This window comes from Nothobranchius furzeri, chromosome 7, assembly GCF_043380555.1.
Source record: "Nothobranchius furzeri strain GRZ-AD chromosome 7, NfurGRZ-RIMD1, whole genome shotgun sequence".
NCBI lineage: Eukaryota > Metazoa > Chordata > Actinopteri > Cyprinodontiformes > Nothobranchiidae > Nothobranchius > Nothobranchius furzeri.
Genome location: NC_091747.1, coordinates 74,373,838 through 74,386,174, shown reverse-complemented (window position 1 = coordinate 74,386,174; position 12,337 = coordinate 74,373,838). Strand labels below are relative to the sequence as shown.

Below are 12,337 nucleotides of genomic sequence, written 5' to 3'. Positions count from 1 at the left end.
TAATGAATGTAAGTGAACGGGGAAAGAAAAGTTATTTTCTAATTTCCTATGTTGTACTTTAATTTAAATAAAAAAACATTATTTGTGTTTTGACTATGTCTGTCACGTAATTTGAGATTTGCTTGTAAAGGTTTGTGATTAAATGACTACAAATCCGACGCCGCACGTATGACGTTACTGCAGTCTCTTCTCTCCAGCGTAGCTGCTACTTACCACATGACCACATTTATAGTGGTGTTCTCCAAGTTTAATGCCCCTTCTTTTATCCTAGAAGAAGGATTCTAAGCTCGCTAAACCCTGCCATTTTTCTTTTCCTAGTCGGCTTTGATGATGTCATTTGGTGAGGCGAAGAGTTGGAATCCTCAAAACCTAAAATAACTTTTCCCGCCTGTCAGAAAAAAGCGCTGTCTTGGTATCAGAACATGTCTTTAAAATTCACGTTATATATGGAATCCATGGCACGTATCAAACAAGATATTGCTCCATAAACCCCCATTCATTTTTTTTAGCAGTAGGGGACCTATGGTCTGGAAATAGATGGGCGTGGCTTAGGCTCCCAATGGCGGAATGCCCTGTTGACTGACATCAGTAGCAGTGAGTATGTCACGTCGCTCTTTGTTGCTCGGATTGGTCCTAGCACTGTCCAATTACGTGAGGAGACAGTTTGAAAGACAACTATAGATGCCGCCCCTTGAGTGAGCTGTATCAGTGGTTCGTGGCCAGACTATATATTTACATATTTAAGATAGCTCACCAGTCTATGAGGGATTGGGTTTTCTGACAAAACATCTGATGTTATTTTCAGGATTTTATTGGCTATTTGCTGCATCTATCAACAACAACAGAACTGCTGTTGGTTCAAGCTAGACACGTGAGAATCGAGGGTGGCACCATAGACCTGTCGGTCAATGGCTGGAGATTTCGCCCTTCATCAAAGCTCCCCTATCAGGGTCAGCGATACAGTATAAGAGTCTGAAGCTAATATAAGGATGCTAACAGACATTATGAAGAAAACTTTCCAATAAAGAGACTCATCTGAAGGACACTTTGGTGGTTTTCAGCCTAATTTTATGTCGGATTGTGGGCGTGAGACTAGTTGTTGACTAACTGGAGGACATCCATTGGACGCTTCTCTTATCTGTCAGTGATATGAGGCTTTGAACAGCGTTATTTAGCATTTCTGACTTACTCTGTCTTCAGTTAGGATTGTATCACGTTACAAAAACAACAAGCTGACTTGATCTAGAAGACTGCCAGTAATGGTCAACCCCATGGCAGGAGTGCAGCATAGTTTAACGTGGTTTTCAAATCATCTTTACAAGTTCTGTATGTTTACTATCACAATAAACACTCACCTAAAGGATTATTAGGAACACCTGTTCAAATTCTCCTTAACGCAATTATCTAATCAACCAATCACATGGCAGTTGCTTGAATGCATTTAGGGGTGTGGTCCTGGTCAAGACTATCTCCTGAACTCCAAACTGAAGGTCAGAATGGGAAAGAAAGGTGATTTAAGCAATTCTGAGTGTGTCACGGTTGTTGGTCCCAGACGGGCCGGTCTGAGTATTTCACTATCTGCTCAGTTACTGGGATTTTCACCCACAACCATTTCTAAGGTTTACAAAGACCGGTGTGAAAGGGGAAAACCATCCAGTATGCGGCAGTCCTGTGGGCGAAAACGCCTTGTTGATGCTAGAGGTCAGAGGAGAATGGGCCGACTGGTTCAACCTGATAGAAGAGCAGCTTTGACTGAAATAACCACTCGTTACAACCGAGGATTGCGGCAAAGCATTTGTGAAGCCACAACACGCACAACCTTGAGGCGGATGGGCTACAACAGCAGAAGACCCCACCGAGTACCACTCATCTCCACTACAAACAAGAAAAAGAGGCTACAATTTGCACCAGCTCACCAAAATCGGACATTTGAAGACTGGAAAAATGTTGCCTGGTCTGATGAGTCTCGATTTCTTTTGAGACATTCAAATGGTAGAGTCAGAATTTGGCGTAAACAGAATGAGAACATGGGTCCATCCATGTTACCACTGTGTAAAGAATGCTTTCAGCACCTTGTTGAATCAATGCCATGTAGAATTAAGGCAGTTCTTAAGGCGAAAGGGGGTAAAACACTGTGTTAGTACGGTGTTCCTAATATTCCTTTAGGTGAGTGTATATCTCAGTATTAGAAACGGGCACCAATGTGAAGCCTTAATCGGACCCTAATGTCTCCTAGTTTCCAGGTTCTCTGTAACATCTTCCTGGTCCAGCAGCCAAAGGACAAACAAGGCTTCTTCAGAACTGAAGAAGCCTCTCGGATGAGAGGTGAAACGTCTTCAAGCAACTCAAAGAAGTCCAGACGCTTTTCTTTCAAAGCTCATTAGACGACAAACAGAACCGTTTCTTTCAGAAATCGACTCCAGCTGCAAACATTCAGCTGGTGTAAACCCAGACAGGATCTGTCCTCGGCTAGCGCCAGGCAGCCGGTAGCAACCACAGAGAGATTTTCTGGATGATCCGAGAGAGAGAGGAGGGAAAACAATGCAGAGTCTGGTCCCTTCCTCTCATTGTTGCTGTGGCTCTGGATGGAAGAGCTTTGTGTGATGAGGGGATAACTGGATGACAGAACCATCAGTAAGGTGGGTTTCCTCCCACTTTACCCTGTTTCATTCAGGAAATCAAGACACAAACTCACACAAAAGTTGTAAAACAACCAGAAAGTAGAGGAACAAAAACAAGTCCCACCTGTGTGTGAGGACGCACAGAGCCATGACTCCTGATTATACGTTCTACCTGAACAGGAGAACATGGTTGTCAGAATCTAGATGGTGTTGGCTCTCGAGTTAAAATACTTCATCTGTTCCCGTGGTACCCAGATGATCTACCAGCCTGACCGAACCAAACAGCAGTGAGAAGACCTGGCTTTGATCCGCTGCGGGATAATTATGCGTAAACTTGAATTGGTACGTTTTACACTCCAACACCAGTTCATAGGGTTAGGGTTACAACTAGAGCCCTGCACGGGCCTAAAATCTGAGCCCGTGTCCAGCACGGCCCGAGGGGGCGGAGCCCCAGCCCGACCCGGTCCGAAAAGGTTTTCAGGATTCTCTGGCCCGACCCGAGCCCGACTTTTTTTTTAACCTTTCATAATGTTTTAGCGTGATAGAATGCTCCCCATTCTAATGATCTGTGGGAAGCGTTCTGCAGTAAAAAAAAAAAAAAAGACAAGAAAGAAAAACGGCATCAATGCAGCTTTTTTTTCCAACAGAGCGTATTTTTTGAGCGGCAGATGAAATTTACGAACACTATATTAATTGGATGCGTTTGTAAATTTAATCTGCTCTGAAAACGCGCTCTTGTGCAATTAGAAAAAAAAGCTGCATTCAAATTTTCTAACTGCAGAGCGCATTTTCAGAGCGGCAGATTAAATAAACGCCCCCAATTAATAAAGCGTTTGTAAATTTAATCTGCCGCTCTGAAAATGCGCTCTCCAGTTAGAAAAAACCCAGCGATGAATGCTGTATTTTTTTAACTGCAGAGCGAATTTATTCACAGAAAAACAAAATGCTGCAGTTTCCATGAGAATGAACGAATGGTTTCCGACATCAAAGTGGACATAAAATGGCGTATTAGAACAGGGGCACATGTTTCAATCAGCAGTGTGAGAATTCGTTTATGTAGGCGCATTTATAAACCACGCACACCTTAACTGAGCTAACGGTGCGTGAGAAGAAGGCAGGTGCTGCTGCGTTTAAGGGTTTCGTTTTTTTTAATGAATTCGATTAAAAATAAAGGCGCCCGGCCCGGCCCGTGTCCGAGGTAATTACACAGTTGTTGGCCCGAAGCCCGGCCCTCGGGCTGTCGGGCCGGGCCGACCCGCAGCCTAGGGCACCACTGCAGGGCTCTAGTTACAACGACAACCACCTGCTGTCCTCTGCAGACTAAACTACTTCTAGGCAGCAAAAATAAATAAAAATAAAACTCATCATTTGTGTTTGACTTTTCTGTCCTTTAAGTTTGTAACCATCTTTTCTCTTTAAATGACTCCACTATTTAATATTAATGATCAAATTACACATGGAGATGTTTTATTCTGAAAATCCACACACAGTGAGGTGTGCGTGTGTGTGTGTGTGTGTGTGTGTGTGTGTGTGTGTGTGTGTGTGTGTGTGTGTGTGTGTGTGTGTGTGTGTGTGTGTGTGTGTGTGTGCTTTTAGATGACTTTTGGACCAAACCTGGGTAGAATCTGCACACAGCATGAGCATACACAAATGCTGTCTAACTGGTTTGACTGGTTTCTATAGTGCATGTTTGGTAACCCCATTGCCAGAAATACCTTTAATGTTTTTACCATCAACTAAAGCAGCGGTTCCCAAACTTATTTAGACGCGCACCCCCTTCTATGTCCCGACCATGTCGACCCCCCCCCAGCCCCCACATCAGGGCATGGATATATATATATATATATATATATATATATATATATATATATATATATATATGTATATATGTCAGACGTCAAGCTAAACAGACAGGGTTAAAAAAATATGATCAACCTTTTTCCCCATCACTTTCTTTTTTTAAATAGTAATTAATAAACATTCAATACCATTACAATTTCCTTTTATTTAATTTTAAATACATATTTAGAGTGCCCAGGTAGCACATAAAAATGCACTTAACGGTTTTCTTAAAGTAGGAACGTTTAACCTGTGCGGCCAGAGCGCTCTCCTTCCTTCTGCTCTGCGTAAACCTGAGCTGATCACCTACTTGTGTGTAATCAAATGTCTATAGGGGAAAATATGGAAAAGCCATGAGGTTCACTTTTGCCTCAGACCGACTTATTGTTGCTGTTTTATGGTGTGGCTGAATCTGCGATGGGGACTGGAATAACAAATGCTGCAGTAACGGCGCAGCGCGTGTGCTTATTGAATGTGTGTGTGTGTGTGTGTGTGTGTGTGTGTGTGTGTGTGTGTGTGTGTGTGTGCGTGCGGTACAGCTCCATGAGCCGCTCCAGTCACCGCGTCTCGTTATTGGCGCTATTTAAACCAATGTTGTAAAATTCCTTCTGCCCAGCCCAGATGTGCTCACATGTGCACCCGTGAGCCGTGGCTCCGCTGGAACGCGTCTGACCTCTGACAGACGCGCTCTGAACTTCAGATCTTCAGCGCGCTGTTAGAATACTGTCCCACAGTCAGTGGGCTAATATAATAATATAATAATGCTAAAATGCTCAGATGGGAATCATTTCTTGATTTATTTAGTTACATCCACAATGTTCTGTGTGTGAGGTTGACGATGTCAGAACACCTGCATGAGACAGGTGTTAATTACAATGTGGCAGGCACCACCTTCAGATTTCTCCAACATCGTTAAAAATGATCAAATACTGAACATATCTTGCTATTGACAGCGTGCGCAGGCCAGAGTGCTGAAGCTCGGCGCGCATTATTATTATGAAGCTAGGGCACATGCGGCGGACACACACACACACACACACACACACACACACACACACACACACACACACACACACACACACACACACACACACAATATACTTGTTTTCAATTACGTTTATTGGGCCCACTTACTTTTTCTTAAGCCCACTTACAAATGAGTTTCTGGCTACGCTAATGGCGACATATGACAGACTTCTCTGAGCTCCGCAGCCATTACACTTTTCACCTCGCGCACCCCCTAGCGGCAGCTCGCGCACCACACTTTGGGAATCCCTGAACTAAAGATTGTTTACACTTTTACTGAGGATTTTATTTATTTTTTTTGTTATTTGATGAAAAAAAGGCAGAATAATGTTTCAAATATTAATTTAACTGATGATTTCTAATCTCTGAGTCGTTATTTTATTTGGGTGAACAGCTAAAATGCAAAAACAGGATGAATGGTTTTAGAACTGAACCATCAAATGCTAAAAGATTTGAAATAAACACAAACAAAGGCGTGTTTTGTTTCCAGGATGAAGCTCACCCAGAGTAGTAAAGTAGAGAAGCAGCCAGGGCGTTCCCAGACCCACCAGGAAGGATACCCAGTGGTTTTTGGATGGCCTCCTCCCAGTCTGGACGCTCCACCAGTCCATTAATCACCTGACACAGAAAATACACATAAAAACCTGCCACTGCTTCAGTTTTTACTCAGGAACCTTTTCACTATAAGGAACGGACCGACTCAAGTCCTACTGATTCTGATTTCTAAGTGAGGAAAATGAAACGAGTGTGATGTTTTGTCCATTAACATGTACCGTCCCAATCAGATGAACGTGTCTGATGTCTCTGATGTGTCTGTACCTCAAACAGGAGTCCATCTCCCGACAAGATGACCAAAGCGTCCAACTGTGTAAGGTCAGCTTCCCTCACTATCTCTCGGGCGTGACCCTGCTTCTCTGCAAGACACAAACACACGCAAAGATGTCGAGAGTGTTCTGGTGCAGGTGTGTCTTTCTCATCAGAGCAAGAGACATTTGTTCACCCAACTATCAGGTGAATGGTCACGAGAAGCCCACATGCAGGTGGAGGAACTCGTGTTTTGGCTGGACTAAAGTCTACCTGCTCGTGTGTGTGTGTGTGTGTGTGTGTGTGTGTGTGTGTGTGTGTGTGTGTGTGTGTGTGTGTGTGTGTGAGTGAGTGAGTGAGACATCAATCATCCACACTCCTGAAGGTTGGTTTATGCTTGACGCGTCCGCGAGGTCCGCACGGCTCCGCGCGGAAAAGTTGCGTCATTTTAACATCCACGCCCCTCCACCGAGTCTCCGCACGGCTCAAGATTTCCGCAATGCACACCTCGGAAAATTTCTAACCACGCGGACGGACGGACGCGGAAAAACATGGCGGACCGGCAAGAACTAGTACGGCAGAGGTTCGTAAATACAGACTTTTGTATGATTCAGCTCTCAGAGATCACCGTGATCAACTTGTTGTTAATCATTCTTGGAGAGAAATAGCTCGCACTGTCGGAAAAGACGAGGACGCTGTTAAAAATGCTGAAATGCCATGTTGTAAACAGTAATTTCTACTTCTACTATGGTGTAGTGTTGGATGCATGCCGTAGAGCTCCATGCTGCCCCCTACAGTTTGGGAGAATATTGGCTCACCGCAGAGACAAGCCGCACGAACCATAAACGCTGCGAGTTGTGAAGCGCGTTCCATCCGCGAGCCGCATCACCACGCGGAAAGTGAATGCGTCAAGCATAAACCAAGCTTGAGTCTCCTCACACTTAATTTCTGTTCACCAGCTTCTGCCTGTCCAGGTCCGAGTCACGGGGGCAGCAGGCCCAACTTAGATGCCTGAACCCCCCCCCCACCACCACCACCACCAGCAACACTACCACCACCCTAAAGCCTTTCTTCCTCATTCTCCTCCACCTCTTCGTGCAGTCGCCACCTTCAAACACATGCTTCCCATAATTCTGCTGCGTGTACTCCTTCAGCCAAGAGTTGTAGAAATGTTCTTATCGTCACATTTCTTCTGCAAGACGTTCTTATATGTGTTCCGTGTTTGTCGTTAGACATCTTCTGAAAAACAGCTGTTCTGTTGATGAGTTTTACAGGAAGTGGCATCCTGACCAATCACATACTTGTGCTCTCAGCAGCTTTGGACAGTCATTTAGAAAACTGGGCCCTCTGCAGGCCTGCTGCAGCGCTTGCGTTGATGGAAGATGGCGCTGGGTGTCTTTGCCACCTGCTGATGGAGGAGTATAAACTAGGCTTTAGGCTGAGCCTGGCATTCTTTACAGTAAAAGCTCTTGAGCGGAGGTGGGGGCTGGAACGTAGACTGACCACTAAATCCAGAGCTCTGCTTTCCTCATCAGTTCCTAAATTCAAGAATGGCAGTGAGAAGGAAAGTTGATCCAAGGTGTTAAATGAAGCATCCTCCACAAACCAGTCAAACTTGCAGCTCTCAGTCATCCTGGAGCACTTTGTCAAATTGATCAGAGACTGAGTAACCTGAGGTTTCAAAACACCAGTGGCAAGGCCAGCCACCTGTCACGGTGGATGTTTGACTGTTCAGGTCACTGCAGGATTTTAGTTTTACCAAGGTTCTAGAAAAGCAAGGTCAGATCTGGTGAAAGCTCTTGATACTTACATAACTGAAGAATTTAAAAGACTATTTGGTGCCACTTTTATTTACAGTTCTCATAAAGGTTTATTAATAATTAAAAGCAGGGATGTGTATTGTTGAAATTCTGGCGATACGATACATATCACGATACGGGGAGACGATACGATACATCACAATATATTGCAATACATTCAGTCAGATGTTACAAAGCAATTTTTTTTACAGAATTTATTGTAAGAGTGTTCAATAAGCAGTCCAAACTGATACGTAACATGGTTAACATGAGGTATCTGAACCATGACTACGTTTACATGCAGCCAATATCCGGGTTATGATGGGGTTAAGGTCGGTATTTGGGTTTCTGAGTTGATCAGAATAACCCGTTTACAAGCATAAATAGAAAGAGTTACCCCTAACTTGCATAACCCGATTTAAATGCGGACGTTGGGGTAGCGTCAGGACGTATGGACTACGTCCAGACGCAATATGCCTCATTTCCGGTTCTTCTTGTTCCGGTATCCGTGAAAACAACAACATGTTTCCCAGTTCGGAAGAGATAGCGACCGCGTTTGTTTGCATTTTACTTTCCTCGTCACTCCAAAAGTGTGGTGCTGTGCTGCGACTCGCCATGTTGCTCCCAACTTGTTGTTTACTTCCGGTGTTCTGGCGCATACAAGACGTCTCGCTACTCAAAAGACCAAGATTCCTTGCGAACAGAGCATGCGCAGAACACACGCTTTGATGGGAATATCCCGGTATGCGTTTACACGACCAAACATTCGGGTTAGAAAAGGGTTACCCCAGGTGTAGTAACCGGGTTTTTAAAAACCCGGTTATGAGCATATCCGGGTTTTTGGCTGTGTTTACACGGACCTGCGGAACCGGGTTATTGTGAATATTCGGGTTTTAAAAGGGTTACTGGCTGCATGTAAACGCACTGTATGATGGAGGGATTTACATTTCAATGGTGGAAACAAAATCTGCTGCCAACTAGCGGGTGGCGATTGAATTGTACAAAACGAAAAGAAAATGCACAAATGTTTGCATGTAAATTCTTTCAAAAATTAGATACACGGCCTTTGAATATCGATGTAATAATCGCAGGAATAAAATATCACGATATATTGCCATATCAATATTTCCGATACACGGCTTTTGAATATCGATATAATATTGCTGGAAAAAATATCACGATATATTGCCATATCGATATTTTCTTACATCCCTAATTAAAAGTTTATTATTTAGTTTGTAAATACTTTTAAAAGTTCAAATGAGTAATGAGACACTGTTTGTGAACGGATGCAGGATAAGTGTTTGACTAGAGGCAGACCGCTGATGCTCTTTTCCTGTAATGCAGCTCACAACTGCTCATACTTCAGATCTTCTGATGATGTGATGTTTATTTGACAAGGACACAGCAATTACATTGGACGAACCAGATGCATTGTTTAGTGTGTTAGCACACGTGCTAATTTGCAACACTTGTCCATAGAACCTTTCTAAAAAGTAGAGTACATTTAAATAAAATACAAAGAGATCAACAATAAATCAAAGAGAAAACAGATTAAAATTGCAAACAATTTTCAATAAGAAAGAATAAAAAGAATAAAACAAGGCAATTTGAGCAGCAATGTAAGAGTTTAAAACTATTCATGTAGACACTGTTGTTTAGACTAACTATTTTTTGAGTTCTTTGTTAAAAACGTTTCTGTCCGTTTCTAGTTTTAGCTCAGTAGGTAGAGAGTTCCAAAGTTCGACCCCCTTTACAGAAAGAGCAGACTGACCAAAATAAGTCTTGCACCACGGGATGAGACAATCACCACAGGTGGAGGCTCGAGTGATCGCTCTGTGAGAGCTCTGACATCTGATGGCCACAGTAGAGAACAGTTTAGACAAGTTATCATTTAGACAATTGAAAAAGAATCTTAGAGTGCTAAAATTAATAAAATTTTCAAAAGTGAGAAGATTGTTTCCTTAAAATGCGACAATGATGCCATTTCAATGGTTTCTGGTCCATAATTTTTATTGCTTGCTTGTATATTAAGACTATAGGTTTTAGAGTGGTGGATGAGGCCTGTGACCATGATGTAATGCAGTATGATAAGTGGGGAAAGATCAGTGCATGCATGTACAGTTTAGCAGTTTGGTGTGACAGGTTCCTTCTGATAAAACGGAAGCAGTTTAAATTTGTATTAACCTTATTACAGACGTGCTCAACCTGACTGTCAAATTTTAAGTGTTTGTCTAGGATGATCCCAAGGTACTTCACATCACTCCTTACTTCAATGAATTCCTCTTTAATCCCAACCTCAAATAGTTCCTGATCAGGCCTGTTTCTCACAGAGAAGCATATGGACACAGTTTTTTTAACATTAAGAGTTAGGTGGGACGACTCTAGCCATTCTGAGATGTCTGATAAAGCCTGCGTCAGGCGCTTTCCTGCCAGGCCAGGTGTTTTTGTGGACACATAAGTGACGGTGTCATCAGCATACATCTGGCAGTTGACGACCATCTTCTGAGGTGGGTTTGGGTGGAAACGTTGGGAACGATCAGAAATCTCTAAAATAAGCTATAAGCTGGGACCAGACTGATGAGCTAATCTAGTTCAAGTGGAGCCAAAACCAAAGGAGAAACTGGCCAAATGCAGCTCAGTACCTGTAAAACTGATTGAATTGCTTAAAGGTGTCACACACATCCTACAGGGAGTGTGTGTTGATCCAGTAGGAACCAGTATGAACAGCTTACTCAGCTGCTGGGAAGTTCCTGTGGGCACAAATATATCCAGCAGCACACATAAAGACAGATTAACTGTCCAACAGCGTCCCTCTGTCTGACTGTGACTAGCATGCACCTCATTACGAAGCGACTTGGACATTTTCTGGATTATTTAGATTAGAACTAGTCCAGTTCAGTTTGACTTTAGCCAGACTAACGTGTTTAACTGCATTTTAGAAGTCTGACTTCAGTGGAACTAAGGCAATAGTTCGGTGACAAGTTTTCTGGTGCTGCATGTAAATGCACCAAGGGATGGTGATGCAGTGAAGGATTGTGGGAGTGTTGTACTGAAGCAGTATGGATGGTGTGGTTGCTTTAACATGATGTCAAACATGTAGAGACACCTATAAGATATAGAAGTCATGTTGGTATCATCAGCCATGGAATTCATGGAGGAAGATCCAGGGAGGCATCTCGAGTGAAAATATGCTCCCCACAGTCAGAAAGTGTGGTGGTCCTCCAACAGAATAATGAGCCCTAACCTGCAGAAAAATCCTTTGGGGAGGCTGAGGATAAACACGGGACTGACTTTAGATGGTCCTGCATAACACCAGGAACACACCAGCGGCGAAGCGCCGCGAAGTGGGTCGCTCACGAAATTCGTGCGCGGTCTGCTCCTCCTCTGTTCACATCAGGCGAGAATTTTTAACGAGCGCTTCTGCTCACGCCCACTGCTTTTCAAACCCCACCCCAGTGCCCTTGCTGTGTGTGTGTGTGTGTAACCAGTTTGCCCCACTTGTTGATATCGGAAACAGCGCTGATCTTCCTGCTGTGTATTTGTTTGTAGTCACATTTATGAAATCCATCTTTTGCTGTAAAAACTGCATTTAAAATTATGGAAACGTGATGTTTCTCCACAGGAGTGTGTGACTAGTAACCAGTGACTAGTGACCAGAATACTGGTGACTAGTAACCAGTGACTAGTGACCAGAATACTGGTGACTAGTAACCAGTGACTAGTGACCAGAATACTGGTGATTAGTGAACAGAATGCTCGAGACTAGGATACTGATGACTAGTGACCAGAATACTGGTGACTAGTAACCAGTGACTAGTGACCAGAATACTGGTGATTAGTGAACAGAATGCTAGAGACTAGGATACTGATGCCTAGTGACCAGAATACTGGTGACTAGTAACCAGTGACTAGTGACCAGAATACTGGTGATTAGTGAACAGAATGCTAGAGACTAGGATACTGATGACTAGTGACCAGAATACTGGTGACTAGTAACCAGTGACTAGTGACCAGAATACCGGTGATTAGTGAACAGAATGCTAGAGACTAGGATACTGATGCCTAGTGACCAGAATACTGGTGACTAGTAACCAGTGACTAGTGACCAGAATACTGGTGATTAGTGAACAGAATGCTAGAGACTAGGATACTGATGACTAGTGACCAGAATACTGGTGACTAGTAACCAGTGACTAGTGACCAGAATACCGGTGATTAGTGAACAGAATGCTAGAGACTAGGATA

The 12,337-nt window shown here is 43.4% G+C and overlaps 1 protein-coding gene across 1 annotated transcript in view; it reads right to left on the bottom strand.

Annotated features, from left to right (window-relative positions):
* The window catches only part of LOC107382243 (sphingosine kinase 1), a 53,426-nt gene that overhangs the window by 4,304 nt on the left and 36,785 nt on the right, over positions 1–12,337 (bottom strand). Inside the window, exons 3-4 of the mRNA XM_015954305.3 lie at positions 6,306–6,400; positions 5,989–6,104 (exon numbers count right to left, since the gene is read on the bottom strand). Of these exons, the coding sequence (XP_015809791.3) occupies positions 5,989–6,104; positions 6,306–6,400 (211 nt within the window). The remainder of the gene's footprint in view (positions 1–5,988; positions 6,105–6,305; positions 6,401–12,337) is intronic.